The sequence below is a fragment of the Thunnus thynnus genome, chromosome 17 (assembly GCF_963924715.1).
Source record: "Thunnus thynnus chromosome 17, fThuThy2.1, whole genome shotgun sequence".
NCBI classification, from domain to species: Eukaryota; Metazoa; Chordata; class Actinopteri; order Scombriformes; family Scombridae; genus Thunnus; species Thunnus thynnus.
This window is the reverse complement of record NC_089533.1, coordinates 24,915,156-24,935,062: the sequence shown is the minus strand read 5'-3', so window position 1 is coordinate 24,935,062 and position 19,907 is coordinate 24,915,156. Positions and strand designations below refer to the sequence as shown.

Here is a 19,907-nt window from a genome sequence, read left to right as displayed (position 1 = left end):
GCCAGACTTGTTAATCTATGTTATGTTTATTTAATTAATTTCCAGTACTTAGAATGCAAAGCACCAGACATAGCCGAAACTATTGGTACCCTTCCACCTTTTTAAAAAAAAAACTTTGCTTTTGATTTAAAACTTAACATATTATTTAATACAATGAAACAAATAAAAATGTCATGGCCAAAAATATTGGTACCCTTGATTAAATTAAAAAACTTAATATTTTATAGCACGGTCTTTGAAAGCAAAAACTGCAGTCAAGCACTTTCTTTAACTCTGAATAAGGTCTCTACACTTCTCCACTGGTAGTTATAGCATAGCATAGCAGGCCACTTCAGAATGGTCCAACATTTTCTTCTCATCCACTCTTGGGTGCTTTTTGATGTATGTTTGGGGTCATTATCTTGCTGGAAGACCCATGACCTGCAACTAAGACACAGCTTTCTGACACTGGGCTGTACGTTTCGCTCCAAAATGCCTTGATAGTCTTCTGATTTCATTGTGCTGCACAGATTCAAGGCACCAAGTGCCTGAGGCAGCAAAGCAACCCCAAAACAAAACTGAGCCTCCTCCATGTTTCATAGTAGGCATGATGTTCTTTTCTTTGAAGGCTTAATTTTTTTCTTCTGTAAACATAGGGTTGGTGTGATTTACCAAAAAGCTCTAATTTCTCTGTCTATCTGTCCAAAGCACATTCTCCCAGAAGGACTGTGGCTTGTCAACGTGCATTTTGGCAAAGTCCAGTCTGGCTTTTTTGTGTCTCGCTCTTAAAAGTGGGGTCTTCCTGGGTCTTCTACCATGGAGCCCATTTTCATTCAAACAGCGATGGATGGTGGGACTTGAAACTATTGTACCTTGAACTTGAAGATCAGCTTAGATCTGTATTGAAGTTTTCCTTGGTTCTTTATTGACCATTCCAGGATTCCTCCTGTTCAATCTCAGGCTAATTTTCCTCTTGCAACCACGTCCAGAGATGTTGGCTACAGTTCCATGGGCCTTAAACTTCTTAATAATATTGGCAACAGTGGTCACAGGAACATCAAGCTCTTTGAAGATGTATGTCTTGTAACCTTCATGTTGGCCATGCTTCGCTATTACCTTTTTTCTGATGTCTTCAGATCACTCTCTAGTTTTCCTTCTGTTTTCCATGTTCAATGTGATGCACACAGTGGCACAAAACAGCAGAATGAGTAATTTTCTTCTTTTAAACTTGCTGCATGAGTGACTATATTTTGTTCCACTGCAAACCAAACATAGACATGTATTGATAATAAAATATGTTTTAATTTCAACACTGTTCAGGGCAAATGGTGCATTATTTTAATAAAATGTAAGGGTACCAATAATTTCGGCCAATTTCGATTTGTAGATCAAATTCGCCTGATTCACCAGTTTTGCATTTCAGTAAATTGAGCCAGTCATTATGTTGACCTGCTGTAGAACTGAATGTAGAGCTGCAACGATTAATGAATAGCCAACTATTTTGATAATTGATTGATCAGTAGGAGTTATTTTTTAAGAGGAAAATTTCCAAATTATCTGGTTCCAGCTTCTCAAATGCAAATATTTTCTGGTTTCTTTTGTCTTCTATGATAGTAAACTGAATATCTTTGGGTTGTGAACTGTTGATTGGGACAAAACAAGACCTTTGAGGATGTCACCTTGGGCTTTGGGAAACAGAGATTGATATTTTTCACCATTTTCTGACATTTTAGAGACCAAACAGCCTAATTTATTAATCAAGAAATTAATGGATCATGAAAATTATCGTTAGTTGCAGCCCTAACTGAAGGATTATTTGAGAACATTATTTTAGAAAAAAAAGAAACTGGCATGCATCTTTGCTTCATAGACATGAAGTAAAATCCTCCAACCAACAAAAGTGCTTTGAGGGTGGGAGTTCATTCTTGACCTTGGGAACAGTAATTCGCCAAAATCATCTCAATTTAAGGTCCACTCACTAGCCTTTTCTAGTGCTTCCATCCAAATCTCATGGCCTTCATTAGCTTAATTTAGTTGAGGTCATGCGATAGTATGTGGACCATGAGTTATGATTATTTTTCCAAACATTGATAGTTTAATTCAGTAATAGCTGGATATAAGAAGAGGAACCTTTTTAGTCTGTTATACAACTTCTTTAAGACTTTCACCTAGCACAGTGACCTCCACAACATGAGGTCAGACCCAATCAATATATATTGTAGCCCAAACTACAATCATTCTGTTAAGCTGAAGTATGGTTACTTTTGTGTGAGCTTTATGTACATGCGGCTCTTTGAACTGGAAACGTCTTTCATGGAAAAAGCAAATGAGTGAAGCAGTCATTCCTCTATTTCTGGATCTGCTCTGGTCATCCCTTTGTCTGTCTCCTCCCTCAATCATTGTTGCTGAGCATCCACATCTGTTCAGCCCGCTCCTCTCTCACGCTACTCCCTTGGTACTGAGTGGAAAAGTTAAAGTCCATTCATTTCTTCCCATGGACTATGTAACAGTGTTCTATTTTGACCAAACAGTTGGTCATGAAACGTTTCTGGTTGTATCACAAGTAAAAAGTAATGAGCAATTCTGTTGAAAAAAACCTTGGGTCATTGAAAGTCAGAGGTTCAACCTATCACTAAGCTTAAACAGAATCTTGAAGATGGTTGAAAAAGTCATTAAAGGTATAATGCTTTTACAGAGAACTCTTTACAAGCAACTGTCTAACAGAGTGAAATGGACCTTTGGCCTGTGTCAAATGACTTTGCATGGCTGAAATATATTTTTAGCCATGCTAGGGCTCTATGGATGGGAAATGTCAATCAGTCCACTTAGATTCAGACTTTCCTTTAGTGTGACCATGATGTTGTTGTTTGTTGTTTTGAGTGAAGACTACTGGATTGATTTCCATTCAATTAAAATCATGTTCCTCACAGGATGAATTGTAATGACTTAGTTGATCCCTTAACTTTTTATCTAGTGTCATCATCAGGTCAAAATGTTAAGTGGTTCAGTTTATGACCAAATACCTGTTAAACTAATGACTAACTAATTCCCACCAGTCTCAGCTGTATTTTGTGTTTAGGTTTTGGTATTTTTAATAAATGAAGCGTTAAATGGGGAAGCTTCAACAAACTGTTGAAGGCATTTTTAATAGCCCGGACTTACTTTATTTTTCCTTTGCAACCCCTTTCTGAGAGGTTTCATAGTGTGGACTTTGATTAATTAAAGGAAAATAACCATTGTCTTTGAACAAACTGTCTCTCCTCCCCCCTCTCCAGTTCTTCCAGCTTTCTCTCCCTCCATCTGTCACACCCTCCCTCTTTCATTTTGTCATCCTCTCTCCACCTGCCCTGTGGCACCCCTCCATTTGTCCAGTGAGGTCATTCCTCTGTTCTCCCTAATCCTGAGGGGTGCTCATCTTTCTGCCTCCACTTAATCCGCCTATGGCCCCCAGCCCTGAACATACACACACACACACACACACACACACACACGTGGACATGCAAATCTTCACATTTGCACACAGACTCACAGTTATTCTTGTAGTGTATATTCAAACACTCAGTTATTCTCACAGCGTGCATACACACATACTCATCCACACAGCACACACACACACAGAGTCCCTGTCGGTATAAAACTCTCCCTGTCTCTGTTCAATAGCCATTCTCTTGCCTGCCCCTGTCTCTTTGTCTCGTGTCTGGTGAGAACACACCTTCATACAGGTATGTCTATCTGTCTGTCATTTAATGTCCTTTCTAGATATTCTTCTCATAAGATGACGGCAGAACCAAACCAAAACGTTTTAGATGAATGAACAACTTGTTCAGACAGCCACTGGTTTCTGTTCATTTCACTCTGGTATCACCCATCATCATCATCATCATCATCATCATCATCATCATCATCATCATCATCATCATCATCATCATCATCATCATCATCATCATCATCATCATCATCATCATCATCATAATCATCATAATCCATCACAGTGGACACTAAGTTGCATGTATTGAGTTTTGAAAACTATTCTTGTTAATGCACTCAATGATGCTCCAGCATAAGATTCACTGTCTGCTGTTTCTCAAGAGCAGACCAAAATCTTGTATTCCTGAGCATCCCTGAATGCACCACCGAGGAACTATTAATTTTAATCTTTGAGATATCTGCTTCTGAAACATCTGCTACTACACCAATGCAATGGAAGTGAGTGGAATTCAATTTCAACAGTAATGTGTGTTGCCAAAAATAATGCCCCTGTTACCCTGTCAAAAGTTATTTATTTGAACTTGGAGTAAAAACCACAGTGAAAAACACATTGCTGTTGACTTTTCAAATCTAATTTTCCTTTCTTTCAACAACGCAAATTAAATTCCATTCACCTCCTTTGTATTCAAGCAGCAGCAGAAATCTGATGAGAGATGAACAGCACTGTGCAAAAGTTTTAGGCACCAAAAGGATGCTTTCAAAATAATGCCATAAATAGTTTTCATTTATAAATTAACTTCAATTAAAGTTAAGTAAACAGAAGAAACCTAAATGAAATCTACATTTGATGTGACCACGCTTTGGCTTTAAAACAGCAGCAGTTCTCCACGGTACACCTGCACACAGTTTTTCAAGGTACTTGGCAGGTTGATTGTTCCTGTATCTTGGAGAAGTTACCAAAGTTCTTCTGTGGATTTAGTCTCAGATACTTCTGTCCATCTGTTGCAGGACTCCTTGTTGTTGTTGCTGAAGATAGTTCTGTATGACTGGCTGTATGTTTGGGGTTGTTGTCATGCTGCAGAATAAATTTGTGACTGATGAGATGTCTCCCTGATGATACTGCAATATGATTAAGAATATAAACATCTAAAGTGCTTGAAACCTTTGCACATTACTGTATATCTCCAAAACCCCTGCAAATATAGCCAGCAATATTGCATCTCAATGAGTAGTTATCACTAGAGGTAAATGGTAGTATGTGTTTTTATTGTTGTTCTGTTATTTGAGTGAACTAATCCTTTAATATTTGTTATTTCATGGTGTGTTAAAAAAAATCACCTTTTACAAATACTAAATAGGCTGTATTTGTTGTGTATAATGGATGAGCTAAATGAATGGATATCTTCTCATCTTTAGGCACTTATAAAGGCATTCAGCAGATGGCCTTTTGACACCACAGTACTGTTATCTAGTTAGCATTTCCTTCTTTAGAGTTAGCTATCAAAGGTCTCACAGCTTACAGTATTGTGTGTGTGTGTGCGTGTGCGTGCGTGCGTGCGTGAGCGAGTGTGCGCATGAGTGCGCATGCGTGCGCATGCGTGCATAGTCTACAACCCTTCACATTGTTCTTATGCTTCTATGGTCACTGCCAACCACATAGGTGAGGCTAGCTGCTAACATAAGCCCTCAGAGGAAAGTAGAAGGTACACAACAGGTGTCTGCATACAAAAATGTAATCTATGCAGTTGGTAATGCATGTGTCCGTGTGTGTGTGTGTGTGTGTGTGTGTGTTACAGTGGCTAGTTCATGTCAGTGTCAAGCTCCCTGGTTGTTGTCTGATTAGCACACCTTTAATAACAAGTTGGGACATTTCTAAAGGGATTTTTAATGTAAAGTAACATAGAGGCTAATATTTTCCCATGTTGTTTTTCTACGTGATAAAAAAAAACATCCCACAATGTAAACCCAAGTCTGACTCACAATTTTACTTCCTTGAAAATTTGTCAAATAAAGCAGCACGTTTACTGAGATGACAATCTGTCACACACAAGGACATTTATCATTTATTTTAAAACAAGCAAACAACACATTTTGCTATCTAGACTTAGCAGGTTTGCCAAAGCAAAATGCATCGTTAGCTTGTTTTTAATAATGCCAGCATATCATAAAGAAATGTCCTACAACTTGGTTTTTAGTTTTGGTGTTTTATTGCAGCAAGATTTCTTTTCAGAGGAACTTATTTCCTCCTCTCCACCTTTGTAGAACCTATTAATAGCCTCTCTTTAACAATAGTGAGACACTGGTGCATACCCATTCTCTTTTACTCCACACACACACACTCATTGCCCTTGACTAAAATTATCCCAGCTAAGGCATGTGCCTGTTGTCTGCTGGAACTTGACTCTTCTTCTAAATCCCCTGGTTCATTCATCCATACCTCCCTCTCTCCATTTAGCTCCAAACAGGCGGCTTCAGACTGTGATGCTCCATCCAGACAGAAATGTGCACCTCTCATTCATCCATTTGTCATTTCTCCCCCAGCCACCCTCCCTCCCTCTCTCCATCCCTCAAGCCTTTAGTCATAGGTCTTACTTTTATGTACCTTTTTTTTTTTTTAAAAAAGGCCTTTCCTCTCCATTTGAAATTACAGACAGAGCCTTTGAGCAAGGCACTCATTCAGTCACTCCTTGTTTGGGAAATTTTCTTTCTTGCTGAGAGTTAGCTGATAGGAATGGTACCAATCTCAGAGTTGTATCAATCTTCTCATCTAACTTTCGGCACAAAATCAAGTAAGCATATTTTCCAAAATGTCAAACTATTCCTCGAAGTGTCTAACTGCCTGTTTTTCTTGATGCTTGATAATAAAAAGAAATTAAGAATGTGCAAAAGGTAGAAGAGTATAGAGATCAATAACAGCACATGGGAGACACTTAATGATTTGCCATTGAAAGGACTGATGTTATTCCAATCTACTGGGCCTTGCATAGCAATGGGCACAACAACAGAGAGAAGGGAGAGGCAAAGCTTTCGATGACAGGAAATGCCTTTAGAAATTCAACCACACAGTGACAGGGCCACTATAAATTCTTCCTGATGACAGAAAGTTGGAGAGAGTGGAGAAGATGGGACATCATGACAGTGTGTAGAGGGATAATAATCAAAAGGAGATAGATAGATGTCAGTGTTATAGCAGCTATCACATAAATGACAAAACAACCCACAAAGCTTACAGAAACACAAAATGAGGTGTGTGTGTGTGAATTACCAAAAATATATATTTATACAAAAAGTACTAAATGAATAAAAATAAGTAGAATAAAAATAGAATTTTAAACTTTAAGGCAAGATATTGCTATAAATGTGCAAATTAGTGTAAAATGTCCATTGTACATTGCCACTCAGTGGAGGAGACTCCCTTCTCGGCACAGAGGGGAGTCATTGTAGAGCAGGAATGACCTCCTGTAACAGTCCTTACTGCAGCGGAGCTGGAGGAGCCTCCAACTGACACTGTTGTCAGATGTTAAATGAATTTCTTAGTTTGTTTAAAATCAGATTTTTATAGAACCGGCCTCCCACAAGAAAGTTTTGTTTTTGGTGTTTGAGGTTTTAAAAAATATAGTGGTTCAGTAAACATGTTAAGCTGGTGGTGTTAAATTTCAATTTCAATAAACATATATAATCATATATATAAAATCTAAACAACTTGTGATGAAATGTTTATTATTTTCATGAGAAGTTACAGACTCTCAACACTAATGTTGTCCACATGTACAATTCCTCTAATTTGTCAGAACCAGCAGGACAGAGGGATAAAGTGTGTGTGAGGACCAAAGGAGAGAGAGAGAGAGAGATGGATGGGGAAAACTAGAAAGTGACAGTAACTCTATCTCTCCCTCCTCTTTCTGCGTTTAACCCTTGTCACATTCTCACCTGTTGTCACTCCATCAATCTCCCCACGTCCCCTGCCAGGAAGGTGTCAGCACACACTCGCCATGTCTGTACGTGGTTATATGTCAGAACAATGGCAGCTCTGAAGAACAATTTATAGCCCAAACCATCTCAGAGTGCATTGTCTCTTTGTGGTTGTGTGTGCGTGTTTCTATTTCCATTAATCACAGAAGAATAGAGACTGTGGCCACCTGTGTTTTTAGTGATGGCTCACTCTCGTACTCATGGACAGCCAGCCCTTCAAGCCTGCATTAACATCACACTGGTCGCTCAATACTTTAGAAACATCTGATATGGTCTAAAACATTTTACTCTAGGTAGCCAATATCTATAGGTAATGTATAATATTAGCTAACACATCTGTAATGTCGTAGTCAGTAAAATTATATCTTAAAAACAAATTTCCAAGACAATCCTCTTAAAAAGCAATGTATATGCACATATGTTTTTGCTATAAATCTTGATGTATAATTTTGTAATGAAACATTTCTTAAATAAGAGATTAAGCTTTACAACCATACAACAAGACTAATGGCAAACAACCACACTTGTAGCTGTGACTTTGACCTTATAATGGTGCTATTTTAGTCAAGGGATCTCCAAAGATGTTACAATTTGTCCTGAGGGGAATGTAAATGTGTGTATTAAATTTAATGGCAATTTATTCTACTATTGCCAAGAAATTTTACGAAAAACAAAAAATGTCAACCTCATGATGGCACAACAACTCAGTAGGATTCATCCTCTGGAGAAAATGAATGTTAATCCATCCAATAGTTGTTGAGCTGTTTCACTCTGGACCAAAGTGGTGGACCAACATTGCATCCCTACAACATGGATAAACATGGAAATGTTTGACAAAGTATAATTCTTCTACTTACATTGAAGGTATTCTAATGAGCAAGAAATTAACAAGCAGGATGCAAAAACAAAACAAGAAGTCTAAAGCCCCAGTGGGTCCCTGCAGGATGCCTTACTGGTAGTGGGAATTAGAAGAATTAAAATTTTGTCTTGAAGCCATCACTAGAAGATCCAGGAGTCCATGTTTTGCCTTTAAAATAAAAAAAAAATCTTCTATGAATGAATTTTCATCTCATGTATTTCTTCACAGTATGTGTGTTTTAATATTTGTTTTGTGGGTGAAGAGAGACCATTGAGGTCTCCATGATCATAAAAAACATTATGAATAGCCCCAGTAATTTAAACCGCAAATCTAGTCATTAGATTTTAACATTCTGTACCTTGTCATGGACCAAAGTTGTTGGCCAAAAGAAATTTTTCACCAAAGTTGAACTGGCTTAAGACCAAAGTGTTGAAATGACTGACCAACATCACCATCTTGTCAGATACTCTGAGAGTAGGGCAAAAATAAAATGATCTCGTCAAAAAAAAAAAAAAAACTCTTAGAAGGACTATTGAGGACCTCAAAACAGGGCTGCAACTAATATTAGTTTTCATTATTATTTAGTTGTTTTTTTAATGACACAAAGGGAAAACTGAAAAACGCTCTGTTTGTCTGAGCAACAGAACAAAAAACCCAATGGTATTTTATTTACAATGATATGAAACTGTTCTGCTTCATTTGTGATTTTCTTTTATTTGATCACCATTTGTTTCTCTTTATTGCAGCCATGTCAGATGTAGAAGAGGAGTACGAGTGAGTAAAGCAGCATCCATTTGTGCTTATCATTGCTTTTTGTCTGGTCATCCCAGTGTAATTACATTAACTGTGATGTTAATTGATAAATATCATGTATCATGTGTTTCTGTTTCTTCTCTCTCCAGGAAGCAGGCAGAGGAGGGTAATTTCAGCAGGATGCGTGCATATTTTTTAAACGCATTATCTGTCTCTCAGAAACACACATGAAGATTCATTGAAGAGTTAACTGTGAAATTAATTTATCTGCACTATTTTTGCATATGACTTATCATCGCTCTGTTTTTTTTCTCCCAGAGGAGGAGGAGGAGGAGGCCGAGCCTGAGCAGGAGGAGGAGCCTGAGCAGGAGGAGGAGACTGAACAGGTGGAGGAGGACGGAGAAGGTAAACTCAGGAGGACTCCCACAATGCAAACGTTGTATAGCAAGTCTGGAGATAAAACTGATCCAGTGTGTTGAAAGGACCTTGCAAATACATTTAAACAGACTCTTTAAAATGGTTGTGATTATGATTAAATGTCCCTCAAAAGACACAGATGTCTTTCTTTGTTGTTCCCTCTCTTCTTCTTCATAACTGTGTGAGTTATGGGTGACGCTGAACTAACTCTGACCAATCAAATTCTCCTCTATTCTGCGTTCTCATTGGCTGACACTGTGCTGGTCCGGGCTATCAGAGCAGCAAGAGGATCAAGGTAGGGTGACAGCACTTCATCATGAATCACTCTTTTAAACACCATTTATGGCCTTAAGACCCAATGCAAGTGAAAGTAATGTCCAGATATGTTAAAGAGAAGAAGAAGAAGATGAGAAATTTATTTGTGCCTGAATTTAAATCACGTTCCTACTGAGAAAAGTATTTTACCTGTATTGTGTTTTAATACCAAATGTAAATGGTGAATTAAGTGGTCATTACTCGTACAGTATGTTTCCATATATAAAGGTAAAATCATATATCATATCTGAGCACATTTCCATTGCCATGTTGATCACGCCTTTATCAGTATTGTGAAGATTGTACTGGTTTTCTCATTGTCTGCTGTTGCAGCCAGTGCTTTAAAGGTACAAACTCCCAAAACAGTATTTCAGTTTTGGAGCACGTTTTGCCTTTAAAAGTAGTACAATGTTTTATTCATTTCTGCAGATGCAACATTTGTATGTATACTGACATTCATAATTATACACATGCACATACCAGATTTGAGTTACAGTTCCACAAGAAGTTCTCAGAAGATTTAAACCTTAGTGTTCAAGGTCAAAGGTCCACCATGTTTTGGAGCGCACTACAAATATGACTACAAATATCTGACTGGCAATGGCTTTTTATGTATTTGTGACAACAAAACTCATGGTGTCGGGAGGTGAGTGAGCTTGGCAGATGGCTACATAATGGTTCTTTGGCCCTGCCCATTATGGTTTAACCTATGACCTCAATTCTACCTCAGAAAAATATTTATATGACTCTAATCTACAATGTCTGTATGTGAATGATGTAATAATGAATGTCCACAGAATGTTCAACAAAACTACATTTCCATGCAGCCACACTGGATGGTACATACTAGTGCCAGTCAATAGTGTGGCCCTCATTGCATGATGGGAAATGATAGATTTGAGCTTGCTTCCTCAGCAGTATCAGATATTAACTTGGGACCTCTTTCGATCATTCCACATCTCTTCCCTCCTTCTCTCCTCATGTTTTTTTCTCCATTTTTGCCTCTTGAATTCCTGGTTTCTTGATTCCCTCCTTCCTTCCTTTGCTTCTATACACCTTCATTTCTTACTTCCATATTCTATCTTCAACTTTCTTTCCTTTCATCTTTCCCACAATTGAACCTATTTTTCCTTCTTTCCCTCCTTCTGCTCCTCATTCCATTTTAACTTCCATGCTCCTTTCTTCCACCCTACCTTTTCTATTCCCTTGTTCTCCTCATGTGTACTTTTCACTCATTTTTAATGACACCTTCATTGCTTGATTACCATCCTCCCATCTGTCATTCTTCATGTGGCTGGTACATCAGATCAAGACGCCCAGGAGGAAGGTGAGAAATAGCAGAAATGTGGTTCCATAAAGGGGTAAAACTCAATATTTTTCTCCTGAAGTGCAGTGCCACATTGGCTAACTCAGACATTTTTTTCTTAAAATGAGTAATCTAACATTAAAATCAGATCTACCCTTGTAAATCCTCCCAGACTTTCAGAGTCTTTTAAGGGTCCAAACTGTTTTAACACCAGTCTCACAAAGCTCACGTGTAGGAAACAAAGTATTTACATTCTATAATCAGACTTTTTTTTTTTTTTTTAAATGTTTGAAGTGCTAAATGTGGTTAAAATCTAGAAGTGTAAAAGTTCATCCTGGTTTGGTAAGAAAGGTGTTTTGGTGATATAAATATTATGTTCTTGCACTTTTACTTAATCATAACTAATACATAATGTTCAATCTAGTGTTGCCTGTGTGTGACTGAATCTAATGTGACTGCTGTGCTGTCAGTCACATTAATAGCTTTGCTAACAACTTTCAGATTTTCTTGTCCTTTCACACAGTTCAGGGGAAACATTTTTATTCACTCTTATGTTGTTGTTTTTTTGTGTTTTGCTCATCTTTTTTCTCTCATCAACAGAGGAGGAGCGTCCAAAACCCAAGTATGTTCAGGCACTCTCTTCCATCGTATTTTGTACTAGTAGTTCTAGTTTTCTTGGCCCAATGTCATGTTTCTCTAATCTTATTTAGATTTTTAGACTACTCTCACATAATTTTTCGCTAAAGTTTGTTCACTTCCTACAGACCTATGGTGCCTCAACTTGCCCCTCCAAAGATTCCTGAGGGAGAGAGGGTGGATTTTGATGTAAGTTATGAAAAGGGGGGTTAAGTCAGATTATTTTTCTTTACTTTTTTCTTTCTTTCTTTTCTTTAAAGTTGCAGCTGCATCATAAATCATCTGGAAGCCACAGCTATCGGTGTTGCAGTTTGAGATTAGCCTTTGTCCTGCTATGTAATTGTCTGGAGAAAGAAAGTCAAGTAGGGGTAAACTCTTAGAAAAGGTCAACTATCCAGTTTGAGTCTTCATCATCAGTTTCAGTCTGGGTTGAAACCAGAACAACTTATTAATGGCCATGGATTCTAATCATACATGTCTTACTGTGTCCAGATTTGAGTCCTCCTTTCAACACTGGATCATGACCCCATCTCAGAGTGTACTGAAAACGTTATTGATCTCAATAAGCTAGCACTTGTCTGGTTCAGCTCATATCTGAGTAACAGAATAAATGCTATGCTATGCTGTGCTGACAACACAATCACACAATCAGCAACTGAGATGTTGCTTGTTGGTCCAGCCAGACAAAGAGCAGTTTTCATGGATGTTTTTTCATAGCTATACAGTCAAGTATTTGGGAATAGTTTTTTATCCTTCTCTTCCTTTTTGAGCCACACATCAAGGATGTCACAAGATATGCAGTTTTCATATACCTAGCATAGCCGAGATCCATCCCATTTAATCTAATTCAGGCACCCAAATCCTTCAGATTCAGAATCCCAAATAGGCTTTCATAAAATCCAGAATTGATTACTTCACTACATTTTTCTCTGGCCTACCCATGAAAGCAACAAGAGGTCTTCATTTGGTCCAAAATGCAGCTGCCAGAGTCCTTACAAGATCTAACAAGTTTGATCGTATTAGGCCTGTCCTGATGTCTTTGTATTGGCTGCCAATGCAAGCCAGAGGCAGGCTCTGCTGAGATTTTCAAATGTAGGCTTAAAACTATTTTTTTTCTCTGTTCTATGGTCAATTTTAGTGAAATCATACCAAATCAGTTTGTGTAGAGATGCCCAAATGGAAATAAACACTCCCTCGTTCCACCAGGACATCCACAGAAAGCGTATGGAGAAGGACTTACTGGAGCTGCATACTCTGATCGACGTCCACTTCGAGCAGAGGAAGAAGGATGAGGAAGAACTTATTGGTCTCAAGGAACGAATCGTAAGTTCTCTAAGATATTACACTTCCCAACAAGAAAGTTGATGTTTAAAATCTCTGTAGAAACATAAATGGGACAATATGCATCTGATTTAGTGGAAACATAAATTGGCCAGCAATAAGAGAACATGCTTTTACTGAATGTAACTATGCAGAATGAATGTGAGCAAGGGTGTTGATCATCAAACAATTTTTTTCTGAGTTATTTTGAGAAAAAAAATAAAAAGGAGACTTGAAGGTCTCCCCTGGAATGTAATTTCATTAGTTTTTATCCGAATGGTGCTAAAATATACCTTTAATGACATCTTGTTTCATGGCTGTGTGGCTTCTTTGTTTCGCTTTCCATCAGGAGCGCCGTCGGGCAGACAGAGCTGAGATCCAGAGGGTTAGAGCAGAGAAGGAGAAGGACAGACAGAACAGGATTGCGGTAACACATACACACACAAAACTATATGAATTTATCACCTAGTCTGCACAGTGATATTATATTTACTATACTTTACCAAAGCCTTAAAGAGGCATCATTATGTCCTTTAAAAAACTGATTTTTTATATCTCAAGGATACGCTGGTCTAGTATGTTACAAAAATTCATCAAATGTTCATATATACTGTACAGTTGTGTTTCTCTATTTTCTCAAGCTATGTAAAACCAGTATATCTATCAGTTTATATATTTAGTGAACAAATGTGTAAAACATATACAACACAACATCAAATCTCCCCTCCAGGTGCACAAAAATACAATTCAACATAAAAACATGGTTTCCTTTTTTATTCATCACCTCATCCCTCTTCATCTATCAGGAGGAGCGTCACAGAAAAGAGGAAGAGGAAGCCAAGAGGAAGGCTGATGATGATGCCAAGAAGAAGAAAGTTCTGTCAGGCATGGGAGCGAACTTTGGAGGCTTCCTGGCCAAGGTGAGGCTGCTGTTATTATCAGTAGTGATGATAATGATGAGGAGGAGATGATGATGATGATACAGAGGATTGTGTGTGTTTGCTGTCCCAGGCTGAGTCAAGGAAGGGCAAGCGTCTGACGGGCCGAGAGATCAAGAAGAAGACTCTGGCTGAAAGGCGGCAGCCGCTAGCCATTGAAAATTTGAGGGAGGACTCACTCAGGTGAGTCTCTTCCTGTAGTATTTCAGACAGCTAACCAATGATGTTACACCGTTACAGAAGCTTAAACTGGGTATTGAAAGTCTGAAAGGTGGTGAAATCATGAGGGGGTCAGCTCATTAGGTTACAGATTTATATCATAACAACAAGGATGGATTCAAGAGGGGCTCTCTCATTTAATCAACAGTTTGCTGAACCCCTCCCCCAAATGCATTTGTCCATTCATTGCTAAGCAACCGTACCTGTCAAGCTTTGGATTTCTCCACATGTCAAAGTTGTGTTCATTGGTCTGTAGTAACTGTGATAGAGCGAAGAGGGTGGTTTCTTTTTTTTAGCCTTTCTAAAGCCAAAAACACAAGAGCAAAAGGGTAATGGATTAAAAAAGTGTGTTTATCTGCTTTCATGTAAGCTGCAATCATTAGCATGTTAATCTAACAGTAGTAACCACATTAGTTTGTCAGGTCTGGCTGAGTTTAGGCTAATGTTGGTCACTCTGTCCTGCTTTTTATTGGATTTGAGGAAGTTATACTACAACAGCCTGAGTGCTGTTACTCGAGACAGCATTTGGTTTGCATTTTTTCTCCTAAGAGTAAAAACATACTCTTTGAAAACATGAACAAGTATGAAAGCTAAGCAGCCAAACAGGGTTATGTTTGAACAAAATAAATTATTTTTCTTTATCATATATTATAGGATTAACTATCTCTACACTGCAGGATCCAAATTTGCTACATGGGTCATAAACTGGTGAGGATGCTTATTCTTTTGGGACATGCAGCTTTAGCCTAGGTCGATCAACATATGCCTAGGTCGATCAACACATCATGTAACCATAAAAATGCCTTTTTAAGACCCGTTTTGTAAGATTCTCATTTTAAAAGGAGTCAGCGGGAAACATTAGAATTGTTTCAAAAAGTACTAAGTGGAAAATTTGCAACCATTATCAAACTATGTTGACCACTAGCCATTCAGATTCCCACATCACAATCCACAGACCACAGAAAGTCAGACCGGAACTTCTTCTTCTGCTCCAGAAATAAGAAAACCTCATTCAAAATCCCATTGACATTTGTAACAATGCTAGCCAATTAAAAATGTTTATTTATATAGCGCCAAATCACAACAAAAGTCATCTCAGGGCACTTTTCACATAGAGCAGGTCAAGCCCATGCTCTTTAATTTACAGAGACTCAACAATTCAACCATGAGCAAGCACTTGGCGACAGCGGTAAGGAAAAACTCCCCTTTAACAGGTAGAAACCTCAAGCAGAACCCGGCTCTTGGTGGGAGCGGATTTGTTGATTGGTCCCTAAGCCAGATATGGCTGTTGCACACCATCTTACATTTTTTTGAAGACCATTGAAAATGTATAGAAAGAGGTCATGTTAGAAGAGTAGTAGTTTGTCTGAGTGTCAGCTGTATGTTCTCATCAGGGAGAGTATGAGAGACAGGTTTTACTCTGTGATGATGGAGTGCAGGAAAAAGACAAGATGATATTAGAAAAATGTGTTAGCTTAATTGTGCCTGCACTGTGGCCAATCCTGAAACCCCTGCCATGTATTCTATTTAAAAATAAATCGTTTTCATAATGTTATATCATCAAAGAAACCAGAAAAAATTCTTTCTGTATTCACATAATTTGAATGTTGATTTTTTTTTTTTAATTTCATGGTCAGTTTTATCATGATTGAATCAGTGACAAATATATCTTACCCATCAAATGTTAGACCCAGCATCAGAGTTTTGTCCTCTACCATAATGCATTCTTGACATAATCTAGTCAAAGTAAGGTAAGGTAGTTAAAAGGTTATTAATGTTAAATGCGTAACACATAATACAGTTGTTGGGGAAATGTATTTATCAGGTGTGAACTGATGGCATTCAATCTACCACCTGTGACTGTCCCCAAGGAGACTTCAAATATAGTCATGCTGCAGTCTTGGCCAGTTTTGCTGTACAGACATTGAGTGCCAGTGGCAGAAGCCTGCCATGCTTTTGGCAACTGAAGTTGGCTCTTTTGAGAACATGTAACCTTCCTTGAGGTCATACAATCCTCTGGCAGGGGAAGTCACAAGCCATGTCCTGGTAACTGTCCAGGCCACATTCTACCTGAAATAATGAGGAGTTTGTTTTTTCTTTGTAACCAGTTTCTGCCCTGAGGCTTTGATCCTTTCTTTGGTTCAGTTGGTTCATTTTGACCACTGCATTCATTGGTTTCCCCTTTAAAGGGTACTGACAGGAAATGCGACAGGAAGATGCTTTGAAGCAAATTACATCAGCTGATCAGGCAGACCTGTTTCCATACAGATAACTGACATCTGGGAGGCAGAGTAGCAGGGACTGGATGAAGAGGGTGTAGCCCACAACACCTGAGAGGAAGGGCAGCAGGCAGAGAGTGGAGGGAGCATGATAGCATGTGTCAACAGTGTTAGAGGCACAATGAGGAAACCAAACATCCTATTCTTCCTCTGGACAATGTGAGGCAATGTAGCTTTGACATCTTATTTTTATCTGGGCCATGTTGTGCATTTGTGTTGTAAGGTTACACAGAAGCAGCACTGAATTCAACAGAGACTACTTAATGTAACAAATCAATTTAATCCAGTGTTTCAACAAAACATTTTCAAAGAGATGACTGCAATCTGGAGCAAAACACTGCACCACGATGCCAACAAAGGGAGACAGGACCTTGCAGACCAAAAGGCAAGGGTGTTTTTTTAGTCAGCAGAGATTATAGCAGAAAATTTGGAAATACTTCAGAGGGGGAAATTTTACTAGAAAGAAACAGTTATTGTTTGCTTTCAGCATGAAGGAAGTCTGGGAACCAGACCAAAACCAGTGAGTTATGACAACATACTGGCCAAAGACCACAAACTAGCAAAATAAACACCAAAAATATCTCTTTGTGTTTCCAAGGCAACAAGCCCAGGAGATGTGGAACTGGATCTACCAGCTGGAGTCTGAGAAGTTTGACTTCATGGAGCACATGAAGCACCAGAAATATGAGGTATTACTGTGATATCAACAACTAGTGAAGAGCACACACACACAAAAAACCTCTACAGGCACTGGATCAAAAAACAAACAGAAAAGTCAGACAAACGTTCTGCACACTGTGCTTACAGCTCCCAGAAAATATCATTTTAAAGAGCAACGTTTAGATGTAACAGGGATCATAGCATGACCCCTAAATTGATTTTATTTTCCTCAATGTATCTAAGCAGAGCTACTGTATGATAAATAATATTACATTACATTGTCTTGTATATAGCAAGAAGACTGAGAGACATCTAATATCTTATTCAACACACTTGACAGAAAACATCATCACCAGAAACATTAGTCACTGCAGTAGTAATGAGTATATAATTACCATTATTCATAATTATCATTTGTCTGTGTTATCTCTCATTTCTGTTTGTGTGCTTCTTACAGATCATTGTGCTGCTGAACAGAATCCAACATGCTCAGAAATTGTGAGTGGTTACACTTATACAAAATATGATAAACTGCAGATGGACATTTTTTCTGTCTCTATCATATCTATTGCTTCCTTCATCACTACATCTTCTTTCCCTTTCTCTCTCTCTTACAGTAAAAAGGGCCATGGCAAAGGGAAGGTAGGCGGTCGCTGGAAGTAAAAGGGGAAAAAGAAGAAGAAAAGAGAACATAAAAACACATAGATAGGATAAAAAGGGAAGCAGCAGCAGAGCAGAGGAACCACACATTTCCTCTTTACGTTCTTCTTGTGCCAGGGCCACACTGTGGGCTTTGACTGTGTGTGAGATAGATATTGAATGTTTCTTGGTAACATGTATTGATAATAAAACGACATACACACGGTGTTGAGTTGGTTTTGTCACTGTTCTATTTTCTTTTGGCTGTGATTTTGAAGTTGTGGACTTACATCAAACAAAACAAGTTGAACTAAATCAAGATATAATTTTTTGCTCTCCAAGATTGGTAATCAATGTTTTTAACTGCTGTACTCAATATAGATGGTATATGTAGATATATGCTGTGATAACATCAAGGGAGTCAAACTGCAGTCAGTTGACAACTGCTTTGAATTTTCCGCTGTAATGACCCATGCTTACAACAAACGGCAGCTTTAGAAAATCAACAACTGATATACTTACATTTTGGTTCAAAGCAATGGTTCCCAAACCGGGGGTGTGTCATGCATGCCCCCCTGTGGGATATTGAGGCATCACAAGGGGGTTGCATATGAAGTGTAGAGTGGAACTTAATAGATAGGTTCACAATTTTTCAAGTCTGTACTAAAACAATAGCCAGGTGCCCATTGACACATTGATGTTTTTTTCTTGCTGAAATCATTCCTCATGTTCATACTGGCCATTAAGAGATCCCTTCATGATGTACTTTCAGTGTAGGGGATGGGAGATGGTACAAAATCCAAAGCCCTCATTTTGTGCAAAAATGTATTGAAAATTTTATTTGGAGCTATTGTTAGACTTCAGCCATCCAAATTAGTCAAATCAAGTCAATATTTTTCATTTTTTCTGTATTTTTTGTGTCGAATTCCCTCTTTTTGTTATGATTCTTTCACTCCAGCTGAACAGGAACACACAATCCTGAGACATAAAGAAGGAATTGTTGACTAAAAAGTTTGTAAATGTGGAAGATATCCACTTCATTTGAAGACTTGGACTTTATTTGGTAAAAACAAACATACAAGCGTCTTCTGACATATATAGGAGGATATACTTTAACCTTAGAATAAGATATTAAAGGACTAGTGTGGGGGATTTAGTGACATGTAGTGGTGAGGTTGCAGATTGCAACCAGATGAATACCCTTCCCCACACCCTTCCCTTCCAAGTGTGTAGGAGAACCTACAGTGACCATGAAACTCACAAAAAATGTGAAAGACCCTCTCTAGAGCCAGTGTTTGGCTTGTCTATTCTGGGCTACTGTAGAAACAAGGCAATGCAACATGGCAGGCTCTGTGGAAGAGGACTCACTCCCTCTGTAGATATAAAGGGCTCATTCTAAGGTAACAAAAACACATAGATTCTTACTTTCAGGTGATTATACACTAATTAAATCATACTTAAGAATATTATATTCCATTTCTACCAAGTCCATTCCACTAGATGCCACTAAATTATACACGCTGGATCTTTAAGTTGATATGTTGAACTTGTTACTCTTGAGGGAAATATCTGGCTCTATCTGCTAAATGCTCCGCTATGTTCACCAGCTAGTTTCTAACTGTGTCTGTTTGCCATTTGGTGCTGAGCAGATAGTGTACAGTGGGTTTTTAGAGCTTTTTCTCAGAAAACAAAGCTATGAGTGAACCAAAACAGTAAACTTCCAGGCCAGACAACTAAACAATGAACTGAAACCTGCTATAAAGCAGAGGGGAGCTGAGTCACTGATAATTCTCTGTAGGTTCATCACTATGAGTGACTCTGACATTACACACGGTCATTTGATACTTTGTAATTATATAAAATATTGATTATTATATACTGTATATATTTCAAGATTCAGTTTATTG

General features: G+C 38.2%; 1 protein-coding gene across 3 annotated transcripts; it reads left to right on the top strand.

Annotated features, from left to right (window-relative positions):
• The first annotated feature begins 8,138 nt into the window (after positions 1-8,138).
• On the top strand, positions 8,139-18,232 carry tnnt1 (troponin T type 1 (skeletal, slow)). Of its 3 annotated transcripts, XM_067570679.1 has the most exons (12): positions 8,139-9,676; positions 9,966-9,983; positions 11,310-11,330; positions 11,910-11,931; positions 12,074-12,134; positions 13,152-13,268; positions 13,615-13,692; positions 14,072-14,185; positions 14,277-14,386; positions 17,300-17,390; positions 17,819-17,859; positions 17,979-18,232. In XM_067570679.1, the coding sequence occupies exons 1-12, from the start codon at positions 9,556-9,558 to the stop codon at positions 18,022-18,024; spliced, it is 840 nt and encodes a 279-aa protein (XP_067426780.1). In that variant the 5' UTR covers positions 8,139-9,555; the 3' UTR covers positions 18,025-18,232. The 3 variants fall into 3 exon arrangements, with proteins under 3 accessions (XP_067426780.1, XP_067426781.1, XP_067426782.1); XM_067570680.1 differs by lacking the exon at positions 11,310-11,330; XM_067570681.1 differs by lacking the exons at positions 9,966-9,983; positions 11,310-11,330 and having other exon boundaries at positions 8,140-9,676.
• Positions 18,233-19,907: the final 1,675 nt, after the last annotated feature.